Source organism: Micromys minutus, assembly GCF_963924665.1.
Source record: "Micromys minutus genome assembly, chromosome: 24".
NCBI classification, from domain to species: Eukaryota; Metazoa; Chordata; class Mammalia; order Rodentia; family Muridae; genus Micromys; species Micromys minutus.
In genome coordinates this window covers 9,657,616-9,683,715 of record NC_137959.1, presented here as the reverse complement: position 1 = coordinate 9,683,715, position 26,100 = coordinate 9,657,616, and the positions used below count along the sequence as shown (strand labels likewise).

Sequence of the window (26,100 nt, the reverse complement as noted above, 5' to 3'; positions counted from 1 at the left end):
ATGGAGAGCAGGGCATTGACCCATTTTGGTTTGAGCCATGGAAAACTTGGGACATTTGCAGTGACAGCCTTTGTCATCATGACTGCACTTACATGGCCCCTAACTACCTGTGTGAACCCCCTCCACCTGCATGCCCCTCCCCTGCCCAGGCAGCCCCCTGGCACAGGACTGAAGTTCCAGACACTGCAGGCTTGGTGGTGTGGCTCAGTGGCATACCTCTTCTTTAGTGTCCCAGTTAACTTTGTCAATTTGATACAGTTTAGCTACAATTCCCTGAGAAGAGTCTCAACTAAAGGATTACCAGTGGTGACCGGCCTGGGCTCAACCCACTGAGGCCAGAGCAATTCCCTGGGGAGGTGGTCCTGGACTATACCAGGAAGCTAGCTGAGGGCTGCGTGAGTTTGCTCAGTGGTTAAGAACACTTCTTGCTTTTGCAGAAGACCTGGTGCACCCACTTCTGCACCCACATGACAGCTCATAACCATCCATAATTCTAGGTGCAGGGGATCTGACATCCTCTTCTGACCTCTCTATGCAGATGATGCATGTACGTGCAAGCAAAAGACTCATACACATAAAATAAATAAAAAGCAAGAAGGCTAGTTACGTTCTGGAGGGATGGCCCAGTGGTCACAGTTACAAAGATATGCTGCTTTTGCCAAAGACCCAAGTTCAGTTCCCAGGACTACAACTATCTGTATCTCAAACTCCAGGAACACAAGGACCCTGACACCCTCTTCCAGCCTCTGCAAGTACCAAGCACACACATGATACAAAGACATACACCCAGACTATACAACCATACATATTAAGTAAGTAAAAATTGTCAGGAATGGTGGTTCACATCTCTAGTGTTTGCGAGGCAGAGGCAGGTGAATCTGAGTCTGAGGCCAGCCTGATCTACCTAGGAGTAGCAGGTAGCACATACCTGATGACCACAGTTGGTTCGCTCCTTTTTACTATATGATTTTGGGAGGCTGGACTCTGATCATCAGACCTAGTGACAAGCCCTTTGCCCACTGAGCCATCTCTTGTGGAACCTACCTCACTTTCTGGGACAGGGCCTCTCAATGAACCTGGAGCCCATCAGTTTGTCTAGACTGGCTGTCATGAGTCCTAGGGGTCCACTTGTCTCTTTTCCGGAGCTGTGTTTACGGATGTACACCACTAAACCCAGCTTTTATTCAAACTCCAGGCCTTAGGCTTGGGCCATAGTCACGTTCCTGACTGAGTTGCTCTCCAGCTTCTGGTACTTTCTCTCCCCCGCCCCCTGACTACGGCTCAGTCATGCTGGCCTCTGTGTAGTTCCTTATATGCACAAGCCATGCCCGTCTCCGGCCCTGTGGACAAGTTGTTATCTTTCAGAGACTGTTCTTCCTATAGATATTCCGCTGCCTCTCGAATCTCTTCCCAGTCTGTGCTCAAATGTTTTATTACAGAGGCACGCTGAGGAACCTACCTTCTCTTTTCATTTTACTTTTTGGTTTTGCGAGACAGGTTTTCTCTGTGTAGCCCTAGCTGTACTGGAACTCACTCTGTAGAGTCAGAAGGAACAGAGATCCTTCTTCTGCTTCTGAAGTGCTGGATTAAAGGCATTCACCGCCGTCATCTGGATTATTTTTTATTTTTAAAGGAGGGTCTTGCTATGTAGCCCTGGCTATCCTGGAACTTGCTATGTAGACCAAAATGGCCTCAAATTCACAAGATCCACTTGCTTCTGCCTCCCAAATGAGGGCACCAAAGACCTGGGTAAGCATTCTTAACTTTCTCACTTTTTCTTTTTGTTTTCCTCTCCTGGCCCTCCCACCCCCCTCCGACTTTTTCCTAAAAAAAAAAAAAAAAAAAAAAAAAAAAAAAAAAAAAAAAAAGGATTCTATTTATTTTTATTTAATGTGGATTATTTGTTTGTTTGCATGTATGTATGTGCACCATCTAAATTTCTGGTTCTCTTGCAGGTTGGAAGAGGGTGTCAGGTCCTCTAGTACAGGAATTACAAGTTTGAACCAAACCTGGGTCTTCTGCAAGAGCCATTTCTCTGGGCATTCCCAAGTTGTTTTTGTTTGTTTTGTTTTTGTGTTTTGACAGTTATTAGGGAGCCATGGATGGCCAGCTGACTGTCCATCTCACCTCCCAGTTCCACTGTGGTGGGACCAAGCAATGTTCATATGTAGATAGGGCTTGGAACAGATTCTTCCCTGGGTCTTCAGAAAAGAGCCTGCATGGTTGAGACCTTGATTTTGGCCTGTGGAACACTCAACATAGATCCATGGAAACTTTTTTTAAGACAGAGTTTCTCTGTGTAGCCTTGGCTGGAACTTACTCTATAGGTCCGGCTGGCCTTGAACTCAGAGACCTGCCTGCCTCTGCTTTCCAAGTGCTGGAATTAAAGGTTTGTGCTACCACTGCTCAGCCTAAATGTTTTTTTTTTTTTTTTTTTGGTAAAGATTTATTTATTTATTATATATAAGTACACTGTAGCTGTCAGACACAACAGAAGAGGGCATCAGATCCCATTACAGATGTTTGTGAGCCACCATGTGGTTGCTGGGGTTTGAACTCAGGACCTCTGAAAGAGCAGCCAGTGTTCTTAACCACTGAGCCATCTCTCCAGCCCCTAAATGTTTTTTTAAAGCATATTTTATTTAATATAGGCTGAACCTCACTCAAATTGATTAAATTTATTTATTTAATTATTTGTGTGGGTGTGTTTTCCTGTGACCCCTCTTGCTATTCCTGTGGTTCCAGTCTCTCTTCTCCTGGCACAGTTTTTTAGTTTGTTTTTGATTTTTAAATTTCTCTCTAGCCCAGGCTGGCCTTGAACCATGATCTTCCTGTCTCAGCATCTTAAGTACTGAGACAGCACACCTGCCTAGCTACTCTGCCTTAGAGTCTGTCTTGCTCCTTAGCCACCTTTTCTGTCTCCTGCAGTGATGCAAGGAACCTTGGGCTGGTGTCTAGGGGAAAGGTATTCATTTTTTGCTGTTCTAGGGATAGGACTCAGGGTCTGGAACATACTGGAGGCTCTCTACCACTGAACTGTACCCCAGTTCTCCCTCTTTCTCTCTAAAGATTTATTTATTTTCGTATGTGACTACACCATCACTGTTTTCAGACATAATAAATGAGGGCATTGAATCCTATTACAGATGGTTGTGAGCCACCATGTGGTTGATGGGATTTGAGCTCAGGACCTCTGAAAGAGCAGTCAGTGCTCTTAACCACTGAGCCATCTCTTCAGCACCCCCTCCTCCACTGTCTTATTTTAAGAGGGAGTCTCACTAAACTGACCAAGCCGGACAAGCTACTCTGTCATCTTCCTCAGTCTGCCAAGGGGCTGGGATAACAGCACTTGAAGTCCTTCAGCACTTGCTGTTTGTTTTAGAAAGTCTGAAGGATCCTCTTCAGCACCTGCTTCCTTTCTGTGCCCTCCATTGTTCCTGCCTTTGGCCTCCAACCTGCCCCTCCTGTCTGTCTAAATCAGAACAGAACTACCTTATCCTTTTGTAGCTAAGGCTAGCCTTGGGTACAATATCGTCCTCCGAGCCATCTAGGCGTCAGAGTAAGAGCCTGGTCAGACAGACAGGCAGACAGACAGGCAGACAGACAGAGACACACAGAGAGATTCTAACAGTTAACAGAATGTTGAGACTTTCAGGAAGAAGCAAGGGGGAGGGAGCTAGACAGATGGCCCAGTGGTTATGCACACTAACAGTTCCTGAAAAGGACCCAATTTTGTTTCCCAGCACCTACATTGGGCAATGCACAACTCCCTGTAACTCCAATTTCCTAGGGCCCACATTCAAGCAAAAATTCATAAAACAACAATACACATAAAATAACAATATATTTAAAAATAAAATAAATGGATAAAAACGGAGAGGAAAGAGAATGTTCAGTTGGTAGAAAGCCTGGTGCACACCAAGTCCTGGCCCATTCATCTCTAGGACTTTATAAACCTGGTGTGGTTGTGCATACTTTGATCACACACTTGTGTGGAGGCAAGAAGATCAGAAGTTCAAAGTCATCCTTAACTACATGGCAAAGTTAAGCTCAGCTTGGATTATGTGAATCCCTGTCTGGAAATCAAACAAACAAAGGAACAATGCTAAAGAGACACAAAAAGATGCTAGAAGATACTAAAATGCAATTTCAGAGGAGGAGAAACTATTTGGAAACAAATGGTCACTTGGTATCCTAGCTGGGTTTGTCTAGTATTTTGCTAATTCAGGTGGTAAGTTCTTCTCTTCCTCCTTCCTTTTTTTAAGGGTTTCTCTGTGTAGGAACTTACTCTGTAGACCAGGCTAACCTTGAACTCACAGAGATCTGCCTGTTTCTGTTTCTCAAGTGCTGGGACTAAAAGCTTGCACCACCACCTGCTGTTCCCACCCCTAAAAGTCATTTGTCAGCACTGGAACAAAAGCATCAGCGACAGAACTGAAACTGAGAACTGCCCAGCTGGATGCCGAGAGCATCAAACAGAAGAAACTTGGTGGTTAAGAGCACTGACAGCCTTTCAAATCCCAGCAACCACATGGTGGCTCACAACCATCTGTAATGGGATCTGATGCCCTCTTCTGGTGTGTCTGAAGACAGCGACAGTAAATCTTGGGGAAAAAAAAAAAAAGAAGAATCTAAGGAAGTGTTAGAGATCACATTAACATTTTCCAAAGCGAGGGAGCAGATGCCCCTTCCGTCACTCTGGAGGCAGGGGCAGGCAGATCTCTGAGTTCAAGGCCAGCCTGGTGCACAGAGTGAGTTCTAAGACAGCCAGGGCTCCACAGAGAAACCCTGTCTGCCATAATCAAAATAAGTCAATTAGTTTAAAAAATAAAAGGAGGGAGTGAGTGTCACAAGATAAATGAGGAGGGGCAGAAGATGCTCATGACCTGAAGATGGAGTCTGAGGTGTCAAGCTCTCCTCAGTACCCACACTGTCTCTCCCTCCTCCTGCTCTTGTCTGTTCACGCTTTTCTCTAATCTCCAAGTAAGCAAAAATTCTGTCTCAAAGAAAAGGTTACAGATCCTAGAGAGCAGGAGGCTCTGACCTTACTTGAGCTGTCTGGCTGAAGATTTTTGATTGTGGGGGGGGGGTCTCTTGATATTTATTTATTTACTTACTTATTTCATGTATGTGAGCACACTGTGACTGTTTTCAGACACACCAGAAGAGGGCACCAGATTCCATTACAGATGGTTGTGAGCCACCATGTGGTTGCTGGGAATTGAACTCAAGACTTCTGGAAGAGCCGACAGTGCTCTAACCACTGAGCCATCTCTTCAGCTCTGTGGGGTCTCTTGAGAGCAGAACTCTTGGAGATTGAATTTATTCTAGTGTGTGTGTGTGTGTGTGTGTGTTGGGGCAGGCTGTGTATGTCATGACGCAGACATGGAAGGGTGAAAGCAGCTCTTAGCAACTGAACTCAGGTCATAGGTTAGCCAGACTTGGTTGCAAGCACTTTTACTCACTGACCCATCTTGCCATCCTATCTCTTCTTTATAAAGCACCCAGTCTCAGCTAGTTCATGACAGTATCAGAAGCTAGGCTAACACAGGTCCTAACCTCCCTCTTCCCACCTGCTTTCTCTGGATCCTGGGTGGGGGGAGGGGTCTCCTTACTCAAAGACCAAGTCAGCTCAGCAGGACCCTGACTGGTTCCTTCTCCCTGCTTCCTTCATCCCCACCTCTCAGGGCTTTTGCACACAGGCTGCTCTCCCCCTGTGGTTCCTTTTTTTTATATGGCTCACCTACGTCAGACTATGGTGCTCTTCTTTCTGTGTGTGAACTGCTGCATCCCTTTGGTTGGAGGGCTTTCTCGCACACCTGAGCGGCGCACTAAATGTTTACACAGATGTAAGAAGGAAGAACTAGACAAGGACAGTGGTCCCTGTGACAACCCACCAGGAAGGGGAAGACTAGCCTACTCCTGTCTTCCCCTCCAAGGCACCATCTGCCTCCCGCCCCCACCCCAAGTTGGCAGCTCGCCTTACCCTTGGCAATTTTGATATCCAGGGCGGTTCGGATCAGAGCCATCAGGGTGGAGTTGAAGTGGACCGTGTTGTCATCCGCTACAGGCAGGTCCATCCGCAGGAGTCTCTACAGAGAACCCCGGGCGAGGACAGTCATTCTTAGGCCCTATGAGCACCTTGCAAGCCAAATTCACCTGACCCAGGGAGCCCCAGGAAGAACTCTGAAGTCGGGGCAACTCCCTCTGTGGTCACCTTGCCAGTGTAGAATTTCTCATATCCCCTCCATGGAGCAACAAAAGAATCCAGGGCTTTCCACGCCACTGTCCCTACCTCGTTGTCTTTTCTTTTCTTTTCTTTTTTTTTTTTTTTTTGTCTTTTCTTTTTTTGAAGACAGTCTTCCTCCTGCTTTGGCTTCCTGAGTAGCTGGGATGCCAGGGCCTGCACCACTTTAAACTCAACTGTTTTGTTCCTTTGTTTCTGTTTTGAAAACCGCCTATGGGACCTGAGGCCCCGGGGTCCAGAGTTCTTGCCCTGCCTCAGAGTTCTTCTCAAAGGCTCCCTTTCACTTCCCCCCCAAAGAGAAAGAGCAGAAGGCAGATGTCAGCAGCATGTTGCGTGCAGCAGCCTCGAGGTGGGGGTCCACGGCCACAGCCGCCGCTCCCCGCCCCCACCCCCTGCTCGGCCCAGAACGGGCAGATGATAGGCACCCAGCCGCAGCATTCCATCCTCAGAAGCGGCAGGCACCTCCCCACGCAGGCCCCCGGTGGACATGCAGCCTACACAGAGCGGTACAAACGGGCACATGCAGACGGAATCTCGAGACTCATTCATAGCTCCGTGGGAAGTGACTGTCGGGGCTCGCCGGATCATGGCTGTCTGTGCAGTAGCAGGGAGAAGGGGCGAGGGACATTCCTGAGGCCCAGGGAAGGAATTCTGTGTCCCAGACAGGGGTTCTGTCTTGTTTGGTGGCTTGGGATGGGGATGGGGGTTGGGGGTAAATGGTGAGTTTTGACGTGCTTGGGACAATGAGAAGGGCGAGTCTGGGGCTCACCAGGGGATTCACCAGAGTGGGAGCCAGCAAACCAGGGGCAGGGTGGGAAGTGGGATGTTGGAGTGGGACAGGGAAAAAGGCAGCAGATAAACATCAAGGAGGGCACTGTGTACCGCTGGGCAGGCGTGTACTGCACAAAGGGCTCTGAGCTGAGAAATCAGACTGCATGGCAGGAAAGTGGATTCTCTGAAGCACGCTTTCCCAGCAGCCAGTGTTCCGCGGGAAACACGCTACTTTAAATGTACACAAAGGTGCCTCAGGGAGCATGGTGGCTCCATACAGAGATCAGGATAGGAGGGGACAAGAGGGACACTTGTGGGGAGAGTTTGAAATCTCAGAGGGAAACCTCCACGCCGGGGATTGGGATAGTAATGGAGAGGGGGCCAAGATGGCGGGGGAGGCTAGGATACGGAGTCACTTCTGGGGCATGGGGTTTGAAGGTCATCCCTGGCCATCTCGAGGATGAACTGAGGGTGCAGATGTCCTCCAGGCCGGGGGAGATTCCGGGACAGAAGTCTAGAGGAGCAGCAATCTCCTCGCTCCCTCAGCTGGCATACGCCCCACCCACCCACAGGCCCCTCCAAGGCAGCGTGCAAGGCCTGATTGGTGCGCCACGTTCGGGGTTGGGGCGGCTGCAGCCCTCCTGCTTGCTCTGAAACAATGGAGTGGAGAGGCATGTTGGGGCATCTTGGGTAGATGGGTGGCATGGTTCAGGTGCTGGGGAGACAACTCCAGGGCAAGGGGAGGGGGGAGGGGAACTTAGCTGTGAGAGGCGTCAGATCTCCCGGGCCCTAAGTCAGAGGTCAGCTTCAGATGTGGGTGGGGAGGCCAGGATCTAGGGGCTCAAGGTACAAAACGCAGTCTGGCCTGGGCCTGGGGGTGTGTGTTTTTGGATGGGCAGAGACATACAATTTGGTTTCCCAAGGGTGGTCACATGGGTGCTAAGGGATTGGAGTGCTCCCTCCCCCTCCCCGTGGCTGGTCGGCCATAATGGAGTCTCAAAACACGCAGACACTCATCAGAAAGGACACAGCGCGCTGCTGAGAGTCGAGGGACGTTCATGACTCAGTTACTCGAGAAAAGAAAAAAAGAAAAAGAAAAAAAAAAAAAAAAAGAAGAGGAACGTTGGCAGAAGACTCTTTGGGTGTTGTAGTCACCACTGAAAAATCCCCAGCTCTGGGACATCGGTGTTGGCAAGGATAGACTACCTTGTAAGCCACTCTGGCCGGGCACTTCTTCCCCAGACCCAGGGGCGGGGACATGTGTCTCAGCATCTGATACATGTCCGGGTAAGGCATGCGACCCCTGGCAGCACCAAAAACAAAAACAGGACGGGTGGGTGGGGCAGAGAACCAAAAGGGTGAGGGGAAAGGCAGAGAAGGAACAGAAAAAGAAGTAAAAAAAAAAAAAAAAAAAAAACACACGAGCCGAAAAAATAGAGAAAGAGGCAGAGAACAATAAAATGGATATTTTAAATAAATGAAAAAGAGGAGGAAAAATGGAAGAAAAGGTAATTAAAAATGATTATTTCACTGCTTATAAGCAGGCAGAGAGAGAGAGAGAGAAAAGAGAAACAGTCAGATTCCACTTGGGCTCCAAGCTGTGGCTCAGGTAGGTGCAGAGCTGGAGGATCTTATTGTCCAGGGGCTGAGTGTCTGGTTGGACTGAGGCTGGTCTCTGAGGGGGCCTGGGTGGGGAGCTAGGGCAGGTCATGACTGGTGGGAAGGAGGGCTGGAGGCTTCTGGAGGCAGGGAGTGGGGAAGAGGGAGTTGGGATAGGGAAATGCAGAATTACAACTCCCCCAAGGGATGCGTCTGATTTGGGGGTGTCATTGAGACCACGGGATGGGCAGCTTCAGCTAAGAGCAAGCACAGATGTTCAGAAGGAACAGAGAGGTAATTCCCATGCTTCGTGGAGCCTGCATGGCCGCATTCTGGAGGCTAAGAGTTTGCTAATTTAATGCAAGAGAGAGAGATGGCTCTGTTTTTGATAAATATATATATATATATGAAATATATATATGGAAGACCCCAAGCCACACTCATTCAGTCGATGCTAGCAGGTTTTAGTGGAAATCAAACCTTGCAAGCAACCCTATGAGGACATTTCTTGCCTAAGCCGAGAGGGGGCGATATTACTCGCAATAAACTGTACATGTCCTTATAGTGAATGCGGCCGCTGAAAGGAGAAGAAAGGGGTTAGTGGAGGTCCCGGGTTGGTCCCCATGAAAAGGGCTCCCCAAGCACACAGTGAGACCAGGGAGATGAGGCTGAGGCCTCCTCGTCTGAGGGGGTGGGGACTTGGGACAAATAAAGTCTTCGGTGCGTTCACAGATATGTGCGCCCGCCCTCAGGGACAGAGGTTTTTATGAGGATGGCTGCTGCAGGTTCTAGGCAGTGCTTTTCTACCGGGACTCCTTTCTGCATCTGTTTCCTTTGCCATTTACATGGGCTACACTGGTGTGAGTGGGTATGTGGCCTAGAGGAGGGGGCAGCATCCCACGGTAGTGACCTAAAATCAAAAAGGAAGAGTTAAAAAAGGTCCTCAAACCAGCCCCGGCAACACGCCTTGCCCAAGCCTCTCCAACTCAAGGAGGGCTTGTCTGGGGCTGCAGCCACGGGAGAGACAGACAGACAGCTCTCTGCATTTTCTTGTGGGCCGCTCCTCCAGGGCTGAGGCCAAAGGAAGTGGAGCACAGACCACTAGGGGACCCCCTCCCCCACTAATGCTCCTGTAGCCCTGTGCCCAGAACGAACTAGAATGTTCTGCCCCTTCAGAGGTACTGCCTCAGTACACTCTATGTAATCTAAGATGCTGTGTGAACTCCTGTTTGTTACGGAGGGTGTGTGGGGGTTCAGTGAGATAGGAAAACTCAACCTTGCCTTCATGGGTAGGATGCAAGCGCCCCTCCCCCATTCCTGTTTGATCTGCCCTAAGGCTTTTATTTTTCAAGGTGTAGGAGATGGAGCTAAGAGCCTCAAATAGGTTAGGCAAGAGTCTGCCACCCAGCCACATTCTTAGGCCTTGACATTTTTATTTTAATAAGAAATGTACTATTTACTTAAGTACATGTAAGGTAGGTTCCCACAGAGACCAGAAGAGGTCATAGGGTCCCCTGGAGCTGGAGTCTAAGACACCGAACCGGGTTCTTTCTCTGCAAGGGCAGCAAGTGTACTTTACCACTGAGCTATATCTCCATACCCACTTTTACATTAAGAAATTACACCGTGTGTGTGGGGGAGGGGGAGAGAGAAAACAATTTGTGGGAGTTCCTTCTCATCATATGAGTGGGTGCTGGTGATTAGATGCACACAGTTAGGCTAGGTAGCAAGCGCCTTTACACATTGAGCAGTCTTGCTAGCCCCAAAATTTTATTCTGAAGTGGGGTAATGATCCTCAAAACTCCTGATCCTTCTGCCTCAGTTTCCTAAAAGCTGGGATTATAGTTGTATACCACCATGCTTGTCTCTTTTTGTGAGCTTCTTCTTCTTACTACTACTATTACTACTACTACTACTACTACTATTACTACTACTATGATTACTACTACTACTATCGCCATCACTGAGTTTTGAAACAGAGTTTTTATGTGTAGCCCTGACTATTCTGAAACTCTCTGTGTGCCACATGCCAGTTTTTTTTTTTTTTTTTTAACAGTCTCATGTATTATGTAGTTTTGTCTGGCCTAGAAAGTACTGTGCAGATCATGTTGGCCTAAATTCAGAGATCCATCTGCCTCTGCCTCCTGTTTGCTGGGATGAAAGGTGTGTGCCACCATGCCTAATTTTGATTTGTTTTTTAAAACAACATCACTTGCAGCCCAGACTGGCCCTGTATTCAATTCTTTTGCCTCAGCCTTTTGAGTGCTAGGACAGCCCACATGTGCTACGATGTCCAAGCCTGCTCTAAGTCTTGAACTGGATACTGCCGCTCTGACCCTGGCATGTGCTAAGGTGGGCCAGTGCTGCCTCTACGCTGTCTGGTGAATGACAGCCAGAGGTCCTTAATGCAGGCTACCACCCAGAGGCCTCCCCATAAGAGACCAGAGGAGTTGTGGGGGGTCGGGGATCCTTGGTATCTTCATAGTTGACTACCTCCATCTAGAAAGGCTTGGGCTTAGGCAAGGGGTGTAATGTGCCTGACCTGGGGTGGTAAGAGTCGTGATTCCTACCCTGGACTCACTCATGTGGTCCCTGCTGAGATCCTATGACTCAGTGTCCCCACCTGAGACCTGATTTCATTCTTGTCCCAGTTTCAGGAGGAGGTAGACAATACGAGCCAGAAGTTTTGAGATGCCTTCTTACCAGGCAGCAGGGTCATACTCTGCCCAGACACGCACGTATTCGTCCAGGTGGTGGGGGCCCAGGATGGAGGAATCTCGGGTGAGGTACTCGAAGTTGTCCATGATGACAGCAACAAAGAGATTCAGCATCTGGGGGCCAATGGGAGTAGAGAGGAAACCGTAGGGGTAGGGGTAAGGAGGAAGAGACCAGGCGAGGAAAGGAAACCGGCACAAAAGATACCCATTCCCAAGGCCAATGAGAGTGGAAGCCAGTGACAAAGGGGAGAGAGAACGATGGAGAGACACACACAGAGTCAAAGCCTGAGGGAAATGGCACAGTTGGAGGTATTACGAGAGCTGGGGCAAAGTCAGTGCCTGCTATAGTCCAAATCCTCCCACCATGGCTAAATTCAGATTCTCCCTGGGGTCCAGTTCCTCTGCAGGAGGCAGTGTCTGCTACCGGCTCAGAAAAAGGGAGCCATGGTGTTCCTTAACATCCTATAGTACACAGACCCACAGCCACCCGTCCAGATGTCACCACGTGGGAGACAATATGTCAGTGGCAAGGAAGGAGCAACTTTACACAAGTCACTTTTTGTAGAGATGCATTGGCCCGAGTCCATGTCGGGGGTGAAGACATGGCTCTCGCCGTGTGCAGACTCACCAGAAATGAGCAAAGGAAGATGAACGAGACGAAGTAAAAATATGCAAACTCATTGCCGCAGTCCGCTGTGGGGATCCCGGAGTTCTTGTCACACGGCTTCCCGCTGAGGCAGGACAGCATGATATTGTGCCACGCTTCCCCTGTGGCGCTCCTGAGGATACGCAGTGTCAGTGACCTGGACTCTGGCCCCAAATGGACACTACTGCCCCCCCAGAAGGGTAAGGACTGAGCCAGTCATGGGCTCAAGTCCCAGGGGACCATCGCTTTCTCTAAATGCTCAGAGTGTTGTGTTCAAGCCTGTTGTGCCTTAAATGTCCACGGGAAGTGTCAGTGAGGTGACTCAGTAAGCACAGGTTCTTGTCACAAGGCCTGCCCATCCCCCCCAAGTTTGACTCTTGGGACCCACATGATAAAAAGGAGAGACTCCCACAAGTTGTCCTTGATCTCCTATGTTCCATGACAGGTGCACCCACTAAAATTCTGTAAAGGTAAGAAAAATAAAAGGAAGTCCACAGCAATCACTGAAAGTGGGCTGGGAGGCTCTTGTTGACGGCGGTCATTGGAGGACACCTGTGTGATTCAAAAACTCGCTTCTCTCCGAGGGCCCGTCTCATAATGCTCTGTCTCCGGGTTGCTGCTTCTGGTGTGCCAGACTCTTCCTTGTCTTCAAGCACATCAGTTATGTTCCTGCCTCAGGGCGTCTGCTCTGACTGTGTGTTCTGCCTCGATGTCCCTCCCAGGATCTGGCTCTTTTATAGGGTTTTATTATGTATCCTAGGCTGGTCTTAAGTTCCTAGTCCTCCTGACTGCACCTTCTGACTTCAGGTGAACATCACCACGCCGTTTCCCACTCTCTCCGAACCCTGCTTGTCTCATCCTCTTTAGTAGTTCCTCTACAGGCAGTGTTATACTTTTCCTCTTCCTTCTTAGCTGTAGCCTAGTTCCCACTCCACATGTGGGACACACTAGCTAATCAGCCAGCATCTGTTGGCTCAAGGAACATCCTGCACGCAGCCAGGATTAAGAACCAAACATCTAGCTGGACCTGGTGGCTCATGTCTTTAATCCTAGCACTTGGGAGGCAGAGGCAGGCAGATCTTGAGACTGAGGCCAGCCTGGTCTATGGAGCGATTTCCAGGACAGCCTGGACTACACAGAGAAAACCCGACTCAAAAACAAACAAATAAACAAAACAAAAAATCTCAAAAAACAAAACAAAACAAAACAAAAAAAAACCCAAACCAAATCTCCCCCCAAAAGCCAGCAAACCTTTTTAGCTGCCTGTGGATAGTGCAGGCCAGGTGGGAGGCTTCAGCCCTGCACAGAGAACCACAGGCAGCTAAGGGAGGCTGAGAACGTGAGAAAGAGTGTCCTCGGGGAAGAGCACATTTGATAGGTTATCCGATACCACATAGTCAACACCCACACAGGCAACCTTACACAGACTGAGCAGGCAGGACTTTTCTATTTAGGAGTATACATATGTAAATAAGGACAATCAATGAAAAAAGAGGCCATAAATTTAAAAGAGAGTAAGGAAGGACGTAGGGAGGATCTGGAGGAAGAACAGAGAATGGGAAAATGATATGAGTATGTTATAACCTCAAGAAGTAACAACAAAACAACAAAGGCTTGCTGCTCTTGTAGGACACCAGAGTTTAGTTCCTGGCCCCACACTGGAAGCTCACAGTAACTGCAGGTCTGGGTGCTCTGAAGTGGAGTTTTAGAAGAGCCATTCCCTAGAGCATTTACTCTGAAGTGATGGCCACTTAGGCTTTGTAGCAATCTTTTGTAAATTATCAGTGACTGTTATTTAAGATTTATGGGGTTGATCTTCCTTGGGAATTTCAGAGCCTTTGCATGACCTCAGCTGTAAGACACTTGTGGCAAACTGAGAGTTCCTGTAATGGCTGATAATTGCTTAGCTAATGGTTTCCTCAGATAATTCCTACATCAGATAAGAGGTTTCAGAATGTGGGAATTGACTTGATAAAAGGCCTTTTATATAACAATGTCTTCGAGGCTGTCCAGAGTTCAGTCCATTAGAGGTGGATCTCCTGCTGCTAGCAAGGCCTTAATACATCCTGCAGTGCTAACTCAGAACACAGACAGTGCTCTGAAGTCTCTATTCACCTCTGAGAGCTAGTGCATGCATCTGGTGTGCATACAAACACAGAGGTGCATATGTGCGTGTGCCTGCTGACACACACACCAATAAATAAACAACTAAATCTTTTAAAAGATCATGACTGCTGGAGTTGACCACGGTTGACGCTCCTTCACAGAGTGGACCCTCACTGAGTACCTGCCCCTCCTCCCAGCCAGCTGTGAGCTTACTGCACTTGGCCCTGAGACCTTGGGGAGGAGCTGGGGTAGAGAGAGAGAGACCCCTATGAGGCTGTGGGGAAGCCATTGTCCATTCTGAGAGCAGACTTCCCAGTGTGGCTTTAGGTCACCCAAGCTCTTGTCAGTAAGGCCTCCACCATGTTTTGTGAACAAGCCCTGCAAAGTCATTTGTCCCCCAGGTGACTTGGTTTGTTATTGAAACCTTATGAAAAGTGCATTGTTATTGCTTAGTCTTTTCCCAGGGAAAACATTCTCCCAACAGGCGGCAAACTTATCTGTTAGAGTCATTGTGTTTTATGGTGTTGGGAAAGAAAACTGATAGGCAAAAGGAACATTAGTAGGTGGAAACTGAAATGTCTCAGTTAAAGGAGGCTTTGTGAATGAAAAGTAAGATGGCCGGGTCCTTCCAGAATGGATAAGAAAACTTGAAAGCCTGAGTTAGTTACTTAAGGTTTGTAAAAGATGAGACAGAGATTATGCATGTAACATCAACATTTTAAGGTCAAAGTTCAAGGCACTGATGTCAAGTGTCTGTTTAAATCAATGGAACTACTAATCATAAGGACTGGCTTAAAAAAGAACAAACATGGAGACCTAATCCATGCTTCTTGTAAAAGTGGGTTGTTTTGTCCAGGCAAACACAGTAGTTAAAATACCTGACTGGTGTAATGCCCTCTTGGGTGTTCAGTAGCCATATTGGGACACCTATACTGGTGTGGACAGAGGGATCAAAAAACAATATATCCCCACTCCTTACAGGTCAACTAGATTCCAGGGCACTATGGGCATCTCTAAAAGTATCCTGTAACTATGGGGAGTCACCTGCTCCCTTGTTCAGGGAGGTCATGGAGACCCAACCAGTGATTCTAACCAGTGTCCTGCCTACAGAGGAGTCAACACATAGAGTCTCCATGCTTTCAGTGAAGCCCCGTCCAAGCAAGGCCTCTGACTTGTCCTCATCGAGATAGAACAATCACTAAAGGAGCTACAGGTCCCTCTCAAACCCAAGTGGACACTGTGGTCCAGACCCTTCACTGGGCTTGACAGGAGGAAAACCAAACAAAAGCAAAGGAAGTGATCAATGTTGGCCTTCTGCATGGTCTTAGCTGCCCAACAGAAGAGCAAGGGGTCACACTTGCAGACTCTGAGGTGGCGCAGTGGCGCATGCCCTTAGTCCTAGAACTCAGAAGGCAGAGGCAGGCCGACCTTTCTGAGTTCAAGGCCAGCCTTGTCTACAGAGTGAGTACCAGGACAGCCAGAGCTACATAGTGAGATCCTGTTTCAAACAAAGTGCTGCTCAGGCCTTCCTGTTTGTTTTGAATGTTTTTTAAATTTTGTGTGCATTTGGTGTTTTGCTTGCACATGTGTCTGTGCAATGGGGTCAGATCCCCTGGAATCTAGTTATAGACAGGTGTGAGCTGCCAATGAGGGTCGGGGAATTGAACCCAGGCTCTCTGGGAGAGCAAGCCAGTGCTCTTAACTGCTGAGCCATATCTCTAGTTCCTATTTATTTGAGATGGGGAACTCTATTTGTAGGCCAGGCTGGCCCCAAACTCAGAGGTCCACCTACTTCTGCTTCCCAAGTGCCGGCATAAAAGGTGTGCACCACCACCGCCACTACCACCTTTCTTTTCTGGGAGGGACCTCACACTGAGATTCTAGCTAACCCAACAGCTATTAGCCTGAAAATAAGCCCTGGGCTCATCATAGTTGAATCAGGCCATGCAGGCCAAAGGAAAAGCAAGGAGGAGCCCATTACATGGGTGTCTTGTGAGCCCATTTATAGATTCTAAAGAACTTTGATCTGGACATGGATTCTGGCTTCTGGTTCCCTGCCTAGGCTAATCTCTCCTGCTTTTACTTCTCCCTCATATCTCCTCCCACACACTGAAGGTCCCTTCCTTCTCTACATTTGGCAGTAGAGGTCACTTGTGCTCTCTGGATGGGTAGTCCAAAACTACCACACTTGATACAGCCAATCCAGCTGGCAGGAGCCAGATTGGTTGTTGCCACAAATTCACAATAGTATTTAGTGTCACCTCTTCACGGCAAGAACAGGAGGTAGGCAGTGTAGGGTAAAACCAGCCAAACAACATTGTCGTTGTTGTTGTTGCAGCTAAAGGCCCAAAATATCTTTGTGCTTTTTAGCAGCCCCATCCTTATTAGAGGCTAGACATGCTGTGCTGGCTAATCTTTTTATTTATTTATTTATTTATTATATATGAGTACACTATACATGTCCCCAGACACACCAGAAGAGGGCATCAGATCTCATTACAGATGGTTGTGAGCCACCATGTAGTTGCTGGGAATTGAACTCAGGAACTCTGGAAGAGCAGGCAGTGCTCTTAATCACTGAGCCATCTCTCCAGCCCCTGTGCTGGCCAGTCTATGTTAGCTTGACACTAGAGCTATCGGGAAGGAGGGAACCTCTACTGAGAAAGGACATCCATGAGCTCAGCTGTAAGGCATTCTCTTAACTAGTGATCAGTGGAGGAGGGTCCAGCCCATTGTGTGTAGTGCCGTGCCTGGGCTGGTGGTCCGGGCTTCAATAAGAAAATAGACTAAGCAAGCCAAGGGAAGCCATCCAGTCAGTGGCACCCATCCATGGCCTCTGCATCATCTCCTGCCTCCAGGTTTCTGCCCTGCTTGAGTTCTTGTCCTGATTTCCTTCCATGATGGAGTGTGATCTGGAAGTGTAAGCCAAATGAACCATTTCCTCCCCAACTTGCTTTGTGGTCATGGTGTTATGTTACAGCACTAGAAACCCTGACTGAGACATACGTGGAAGTTTTTTTTTTTTTTTGGGGGGGGGTCCTGATCTTTGGTTAGTTTCCTAAGTGATCATAGTGTTACCAATTCAGCAGAGCGAGTAATAAAATAGCATCTTCTGGATAGTTTCATGTCAACTTGACACAAGCTAATGCCACCCGAGAGGAGGGAACAGCAATTAAGAAAATACCTCTATTAGCCCAGGCCCAGAAAGACAAACATGGAATGTACTCACTTATAAGTGGCTATTGGCTGTAAAGGACAACGATGTTACAATCCACAGACTCAGGGAAACTAACAAGGAGGGCTCAAGGTGGGGGGGGGGCATGAATCTCCCTCCCTGTGAATGGGAAACAGATGTCACTGGTGGATGGGAGTCAGGGGGCAGGTAAGGGACTAGGATGGATCAGGTGTGGGGAGGATGGAGGGAGAAAATACTGGGTGAGACAACTGGAATGGGGGGCATCTCTGGGACAAGTTAGAAATCTAGTGCAATGGAGACTCTCAGGAATTGATGAGGGTGTACCAAAGACTCCTAGCAGTGGGGATGCAGAGCCTGACTGGCCATCACCTGTACCCAGTCACAAAACCTGTGACCTATCATTTGTCCTGCTTATAAGGTGTGCTGGAGTAAAGAAGACAGAAGTTATAAGAGCAGCCAACCAATGACTGGTCCAGCTTGAGACCAAAGCCAGAAGAGGAGCCCACTCCTGATACTGCCTGGAGAGCCAGGAACCAGAGGCTCAGCAGCCCAGAGACCTAGGATAGAAAATGATTCCTAATGATATCCTGCTATACTCATAGACTGGTGCCTAGCCCAACTGTTATCAGAGAGGCTTCACCCAGCAACGGATGAAAACAGAAACCCATAGGCAGACACTGGCAGAGCTGAGGGAATCCTGTAGAAGTGAAAGGGAGGACTGCAGGCACCAGAAAGGTCAAGGACACTGCAAGAAGACCCACAGAATCAACCAACCTGGGGGTCCAGAGACTCAACTGACAACCAGGAGCCTGCATAAGACTCACCTAGGTCCTCTGCAGTGTTATAGTTGTGCGGCTCGGCCTGCCTATGGGACTCCTAACTGTGAGAACAGGGGCTGTCTCGGACTCTTTTGCCTGCTTCTGGGAACCCTTTTTCTCATACTAGGTTTCCTTGTCTAGCCACAATATGAGGGGAGGTGCCTAGTCTTACTGCAACTTGATACACCATAGAAGTAGATGTAGGGAGAGGTGGTGGGGAGGGACTGGGAAGAAGGGAGGGGGAACTAGTAGGGAAAAAAGAAAGGAAACAAATCTATTTATACATATAAAAAGAAAATGCCTTCATAATATCTAGCTATAGGTCATTTTCTTAATTAGTGGCTGACTGGGGAGGGCTTGGCTCCTTGTGGTTGGTACCATCTTGGGTCAAAAGCAGGCTGAACAAGCCAGGGGGAGCAAGCCAGTAAGCAGCACTCCTCCATGTCCTCTACATGAGCTCCTGCCTCTAGGTTCCTTTCTTGTTTGCATTTCTGTCTGGAGTTCCTCCATGATGAACAGTGCTGTGGAAGTGAACGTGGTGGATGTGGTCACAGTGTTTCATCACAGCAATAGTGACCCTAAGACACCTCGGCAGCAGCTCCTGTCTTTGGGTTCCTGCTCTGACTTGCTTCATGATGAACTCTGACATGGGAGTGTAAGAATCCCTTTTTTCTCCCTTCTGGCTTTCAGTTATGGTGTTCCATCACAGCAATGGAGACCCAAGCTAAGACAAGCAGTAAATGACTGTTGAGACAAAACTCCTCTTCAGGGGAATAGACTGTTCTATCTAGGGTGAAGACCTCACATCGCAGCCCGGCCAGGTCCATCAAATGCTTAAGGGACTTTCTCTAGGAAGGTGGGCTGACCTTGGACCATGCGTAAGCCATAACTTATTATAACAATAGATTACTGTTACTGGAAACTTCCAATGGTCAGCATATGCTGGCTAAGTTGGGGAGGGAGTATAACAGAGGGGGAAATTATAAGAAACACTTTTATTCTTCTATTAAAAGCAGTCAGCCCAGCAAGAGCTCATGTTTTCTGATTTTTCTTGTCCCTTTGCACCGACTGGCTAATCACATCAGCTTGTGAAGCGGCTGTCACCAATGGGATGAAACACAGTCAATATCTATGCCAAGGATAAAAAGACAGAAGCTACCTTGGCTAGATCGCTTGGGTCTTACTGCTTGCTTTTTATGAAAAGAGCTGTCTTGTTTTGTTAATGTGTTCCTTTGGGGGACACAGATTGCTGTTCCAAGCACATGTAAGAGAGGGTCTCAGGAGTCGTCCATCTCAAAAGCTGGTCAGGAGGATTCAACTAGACAATACCAGTAACATTCCTTCTATGCTTCTAGCCGGTCTGGGATTCTTGTCCGAAAGCACTTTGGGCAGTACTTAACTTCACCTCAACTGGAGAGTCCGAGGGACCACATCCTCAGCCAGAACAGTACTGAACACGCAGGATGAAAACAGGTCTGAACCCAACCCAAACAGAAGGACAACTGCCCCATGCCCCTCACCGGAAGAGAAGCATGAGCGCTTGGAAGAAGGTCCGGAAGTTATTGTGCTCAGTGATTTGGAACTCATCCTCATCGCTGTCCTCATCTTCCCCGTCAATGCCGATGTTGCCAAATACCTGGAGAGTTGGGGGGTGACGATGGGGGCAGCCACAGCCGCCTTGGCTCCCTTGGCCATAGGCTTCCTCCCGCAGCCCCGGTACCCCGAGGGTGAAGGATCACCTGCATCCCGATGATTGCGTAGATGAAGAAGAGCATGGCGATCAGCAGACAGACATAAGGCAGGGCCTGGCGGGAGGGAAGGCAGTGAGGAAGGGCGCTGTGCACACCTAGAGCTGTGTGAACTGGGTCAGGTGATCACGTGCCCCAGGCTACTGGGGCTTGGGACAGGGCCTTCTGAGCTCGGTAGACACTGGGTGTAGACATCAGACAAGAGCCTTGCTCATGGCCACCTATCTATCACCGAAGCATTTTCAGTGCGGTTTTCTCATTTCACCGGGAGCTGGGGGGGGGGGGGGTCGGGTCCGTTCTGGCCGGGACCAGCAGCAGTAGAGACGGCTGTGTCTCACCTTGAAGGACTGCACAAAAGTCCAGAGGAGAATGCGGATGGTGTAACCCTGGCGGAGGAGTTTGATGAGTCGGGCAGCACGGAAGAGGCGGAGAAAGCTCAGGTTGATGAAGTTATTCTGAGGAGACGAGGAAGAAAGGTGACCATCCACCCACCCTGAGGAGCTTAGAGTAGTCAACACTCACAGAGGCCCCTACACGAAGCCAACCAATAGGAACAAAAGCAAGCCACACCCCAAATAAGGAGGGAGAGGAGAGAAAGCACTGTTAATGCAATGGAGCAGAGGGAAACTTAAAAAAAAAAAAAGGAGTGGGGGAGGGGAAGGAAGAGATATCAACTCAAAAGCTTCAGCCCACCCAGCCAAGCCCACTCACAAGTGGGGAAAAGGTGTGGGGAGGGGAGGAAAAGAAAGGAACAGGGTTGGGGAGGAAAGAACAAAAGAGCACAGAAAAGAAAATAATACATCCGAATCATCCAATCAGGAAAAAAATCGAGATGGTTTTTATTTCTCCCAACAACCAAATGCACTGAGACGGTAGGACACAAGCGGGTCAAGTTGCAGAACCCAGCACGAGAGTACAAAGCACAGACACGGGCGGGTGGGGGAAGGGCGCCAGCACACGCAGGCCTAGGGGGCAAGTGCGGTTCCGAGGGCATGTTACGCTCGGGGCCAGAAATGCATCTGTCCTGGGACTCACCGGGCACCCTGCCCTGCCCTGCCCTGCCGAGCTGCCCACCCGCTCCTGCCCGCCCTGACCTCACCCCACGGCCCAGAGGAGCAGCGGCTGGAGCCAATGGGGAGAAGCGGAAGGGCATCTTTTCTTACCCCCTTGGCGAGCGGGAATGGGGAGGACGGGAGGGAGCTGGGGCTGTTCGGCTGCAGGGTGAGTCCTCGCTGCCCGCTGAGTCGGAGAAGATGCATTAGGGGCCCTTTTCCCCCCTCTCAGGGATGGCTTCTCAGCTTCTGGGGCTGGGTGGTGTCTCGGGACCAGGCCTGCGGGAAGCAGGAAGGTCTCAGCTCCCAGGGCGAGTGAGCTCTGATCGGCCTACCAAGGGGCCGGTGCTGTGGATGGGGAGATGAGGCTATTCTTGGCCCCTGGACTTCCCTAGGTGGGCCCTACCTGTCCTCCAAACCCAGGTCTAGTCACTGCCTCTAGCCTCCCACCCAGGCTGTTAGTGGGAAAATGGCTGGAAACTGTGGGCAAGGCCCAGGACTCTCCAGGGGGCTTAAGGGGAGATTGATGATGTGACCCAATATAGCCAATGAGAGTAATTTGTTGGGCCAAAGCGGTTTTGTTTTTAAATACAAAGTTGCTAATTTTAAAATCCGATTTTGCCCACCATTCTGTTTTTTTTTTTTTTTTTTTTTTTTTTGGCTCCCCCAGGTCTCTCATAGCTGTCCCCTGGAGTCTGGCTTTATGCTTTCCAGTTTCCCAGGCTCTCTGGTGATTGGCCTACAGAGCATTTTGAGTTTTCTGCCTGGGGACCACCACATGGTCACTAGCAGCAGGCACGAGGCAGGAGGGAATGGGGTCTCTGGCTAGGTGGGAGCTCTCTGGTGCCCCAGTCTAAAGATCTGCAGTAATTCTGGAGACACATCACATGGCAAGACGGAATGAGGCCTAATGACCAGAGATGCACGGAGAAGTGGCCTTGGAAGAGCATCCTTCTGGCCTCTCATGCGTCCCCATCTGCACAGTGAATTATTTATTTATTTACGTCCAGGCTGGTCTTGAATTTGAGACCCTCCTGCCTCAGACTCCCACGTGCTGGGATTGAAGGAGGTCAACACTATGCGTTGTCTTTGCCTGCTTCCCAGGGGCATCCTTTTACAGGACCCGTGCTCGCGCTCTGGCTTGGAAGCAGAGAGGCAGTGACTGGAGCTCAAAGGATTTCTGAGGCTGGTAAGAGGCCTCTGGGGCAAAAGATTTGGTCCATGGGCTTCTGGCACGGGGAACGGCCTTGGACTCCTACATCAGGACACTCTTAGGCCCAGCCCTTGTGAGCCTGTCCTAAGAGTCTCACATAAGCCTGCAAACCTAGCTAAGAGTCAGCCACCATGCCCCGCTGACCTGATGCCTGGTCCTGCCTGGCCACCAAGCTTTCCTGGGGAAGGGACCCCTGACCAAGAAGGATTCCCGACCCTCTCCCTCAACCCCCAGAGAACAAGCCATCCCTTCCATGGGGTGGATCATAACATGTGGGCTCGGCCAAACATGCAGAGGGCTCCTGGGAGCAGTTTGGGGCAGGGGCAAACCGGTACATGCAGAAGCAGGGATCTAGTAGCTGCAGAGCATGCGCACACATGAGGGAGGAGGGGTGGGGACCAGAGAAGTCAGGGGTCTTAGGCCTTATCTGATCCTCCAGAGTCTGCATGGAGTCCTGTTAGCACGCAGAACTTCCAAGAGGCATCCTCTTTCTACTCAGACCCCTACTGAGCAGCAGCAGCAGCAGATGCAGGCTCAGGTGTGTGGCATCCTGGTCCTTGTGCTCTCCCCAGTGACATGCTCATGGGCAGGTGTCCCTTGGGTTTGTAGAAAGACCCACTCACCCTAGATTCTAAGTCTTTGCTACTTGCTAATCTGCTTCCCTCCCACCCCTCTGTCAAGCCCCAGGCCCCGACTGGGGCTCTGTTGGAGAATCTAAAGAGTGGCTCGGATCAAACTGGCTAGAGATGTTCTCCCCATAACCCCAGCCTCTTCCCACTTCCAACTTCCATCTGTAGCTTTCAGAGACACACAGTCCTACCCTTCCCCAGGCCCTGCGGAAGGCCCTCCTACCACTCTCTACCTCCCCACTAGCATCTCCCACCAGGGCTCCCTGACACCCGCTTCCAGCAATAGAATCAGTCTAATCAGTCCCAGGAGTGTGCCTGATCCAAGTTCTCCCAGATCTTCCTACTGCCCAGCCCTCCCTCCCACCACATGCTATACCCAAGTCCCCTCACTTGAAGGCCTTGACCTCCGCATCCTCTTCCTGGCCATAGGGCTGGGAGCCTGGAATGCCTTGCTAATGTTGGCTGTTCTTCCAGCAGTCAAGTTACAGTTTCAAGTGGAAATGGGGTCTAAAGTCTGCCTCCCCCTACTGACAGTAGCCAAGCAGGGAAGTGATGGAGGAGGGCTACAATTTGCCCCTTTATCAGTGGCACCTAACAGGGACCCACTGGTGTCTGGTGGATAAATGCATGTTTACTGGAGGTCCCTCAGGGTATTTCCATGAAGGTGGACAGAGGGCAAAGATGGGGGAATCACAGCAACTGAAGGCTGTGAAGGGGGGTAGGAAGTGTGGTGGGAGTAGGTGTGGCACACAAAAGGGGCTGAAATAGTGAGTGTGTGTGTGTGCGTGTGCGTGGGGTTAATATTGGGTGTCTTTGCTTGTTCATTCTCTGTTCATTTGGGACAAGGTTACTGTGGCTCTGGCTAGACTGGAACTTGCTACATAGACCAGACTGGCCTCAAACAGCAATCTGCTAGCCTCAACCTCTGGAACACAGAGATCACAGCTCTATGACGACACCACCATGTCTGCTCTGGGATGGATCAGAGCACACGGGTTGTGAGTGAGGTAGGAAACAGGTCTACCCTGGCGTCCTAGTGGAGGGAGAACATTCCTTTCTTGCAAAGGACACAGACCCATCAGGGCAGAAGCCCCAATCAAGAATCTAATAAGATCAACTGGAGGGAGGTCTAGGAAAGGGGAGGAAGAGAGGGTGGGAGACAGACAGAGGTGGGGCGGCTGGGGAAGGCGGTGCGCAGGCATCCACAGGAAAGCTGGTGGGGCATGCGGGGCAGTCACAGTTAATGTAAGGCATTTACACTTCAGAAAGAAGTAACACCAACCGGATTCTAGATGCGGATGTTGAAGATGGAGGGGGAACGGGCGGGCGGGGGCAGTTGGGGAGGCGATTCAGCGTTTTTTAATTTATTTTTTTTTTTAAAGGTGGATTTGTAACCAGTGCCAAAAAACCAATGGGTTTCGGTTCCCGGGCGGGGAGTGGGGTGGCGGTGGCGGTGGCGGTGGGTTGGGAGGTAAGTCATTGGTGTATGGACACACAGACCACGTCATGGGTGAACAAATGGATTTCATAGTGCATTTTGATTGGATGAGTTTTTCAGACGGCGTTGCGCCAATATACAGTTTAAACAGCAGGCATGAAAGAGACAAGACAAGAAACACAGTCATTATCCATCGCGCACGGCAGCCCCGCCCCCCGGCCACGTCTGCAGGGCAGCCCCGCCCCCGGCCACGTCTGGGCACCTTAAAGCCCAGGGTTGTGCTAGCATCTCAGCTTCCCAGGTCCCAGGGAGCTAACTGCTCTCTTGCTCTCCCAACTCAGCTTGGCTCTAGCCTCAAGGATAGTGGCCTTACCTGGGTCCCAGACAGGAGCTACCAGCACCTGGTACAGGGTAAGGACAGGCCATACACGCCCCCCTCCCCAATCTTTCCCTCAAAGTGATGGTGTCTTAGGGCAGTTTGACTGCACATCAAGGCACACCCATGGGACCAAAAACAACAGGAGTAATAATAACCACTGGGAACTGATTTTTTGTGGCAGGTTCTGTGCCAAGCACTTCAGGAGAAGGACTTTGGTGTATGTACTACTATGGGCAGGTACAGTCTCCCACAAACAAAACCAGAGCTCTACCACCGAGCCACACCCCCAGGTCTTCACCAGTGGGTAGGGTAGGGTTTAAGGTGTGTGCTCCACCATGGAGCCGTGCCCCTAAGTCCTCACTGTGGGATTGTACGCAGTGCTCTGCCACTGAATTGTCCTCCCAGCCCATCTTCTTTAATTTTTTAAAAAGACTACACCTTACTTATTTTGAGTGCCTCTGTGGGATTGAATTCAGGTAATGTGGTGGTTTGAATGAGAGTGGCCCCCACAGGCTCATACATTTGAATGCTTGGCCTCCAATTTGATGGAACTATTTGGGAAGGATTAAGAGGTGTGGCCTCATTGGAGGTGTGTCACTGGGAAAACTTTGAAGTTTCAAAAATCCATGTCATTCCCAGGTAGCTCCTGCTCCCTCCCTTCTTCCCTTCCCTTCCTCATGTAAGTTCTAACTACTCCAGCTCCAGGCCTGTGTGCCCGTCGCCATGCTCCTGGTCATTATGGTCATGGACTAATACTGGCACCTGGAGTTTTAACTAACTTCAACCACCCTGCGGGAAGCAGGCACCTCCCCTGAAACTGAATCCAACTGGACATTTGTCTTAAGGCTGTCCTGACCTTCCATCTGAAGGCCCAGCAGTGCCAGCCTTGCAGGAGGGGTGGGAAATGGCTAAGTCTGCTCTGGGCTTTCCAGAGCTTGCAGAAGTCACTCCAGCCTTATGTGAGTGCTCGCCTCCTGGTGCTGGCTGTCAGCGTCCTCCTATGTGGAGTGAGTCCAGGTAGGACTCATTTTCTTCTCCCATTTTTTTTTTTTTTTATTTTGGGTCAGCAAGGGACTCTGGTGGGAGAGGACAGCGGTAGACAGGCTCCTTCCCAGGGCTCTCTGCTGGCTACCACTCTGACCTTTGTCCAGCCCCTTCTCCTAGATATCCTTGACCCCTCACTCTCTTGAACAATTTAACCCTTTGAGACAATTCTCTTGCGCACTGATCAGGATCCTCAGTGGCTCAGTGGAAATCAACTCATATGAGGTGCTTGGCACACATTATCGGTGGGTGTTTTTAGTCTTTGTTTTGGGGTGAGGAGACAAACCCAGGGCCTCACACAAGCCAAGCCAGGACTCTGCCGCTGGGCCACACCCAAAATCCAGTTATTAGTACTCCCATTGTTATTGGGGGATGGAGCGTCTACCACCACTGACCCTGGCATCGATGATTAGCGTTTTTCCTTCCCTGGGAGGATCTCCTATGCTTTCCTTAGTCTCCTGAGGGTTCCCAAGTCAGGGCTCACTGGCTCATGGCCA

The 26,100-nt window shown here is 49.7% G+C and overlaps 1 protein-coding gene across 1 annotated transcript in view; it reads right to left on the bottom strand.

Annotated features, from left to right (window-relative positions):
- The window catches only part of CACNA1A (calcium voltage-gated channel subunit alpha1 A), a gene marked incomplete at its 3' end in the record, with an annotated part of 212,417 nt that overhangs the window by 12,813 nt on the left and 173,504 nt on the right, over positions 1-26,100 (bottom strand). Inside the window, exons 31-37 of the mRNA XM_080936643.1 lie at positions 20,187-20,303; positions 19,840-19,905; positions 19,621-19,736; positions 11,963-12,113; positions 11,321-11,448; positions 9,098-9,194; positions 5,987-6,092 (exon numbers count right to left, since the gene is read on the bottom strand). Coding sequence (XP_080792769.1) covers positions 5,987-6,092; positions 9,098-9,194; positions 11,321-11,448; positions 11,963-12,113; positions 19,621-19,736; positions 19,840-19,905; positions 20,187-20,303 — 781 coding nt within the window. The remainder of the gene's footprint in view (positions 1-5,986; positions 6,093-9,097; positions 9,195-11,320; positions 11,449-11,962; positions 12,114-19,620; positions 19,737-19,839; positions 19,906-20,186; positions 20,304-26,100) is intronic.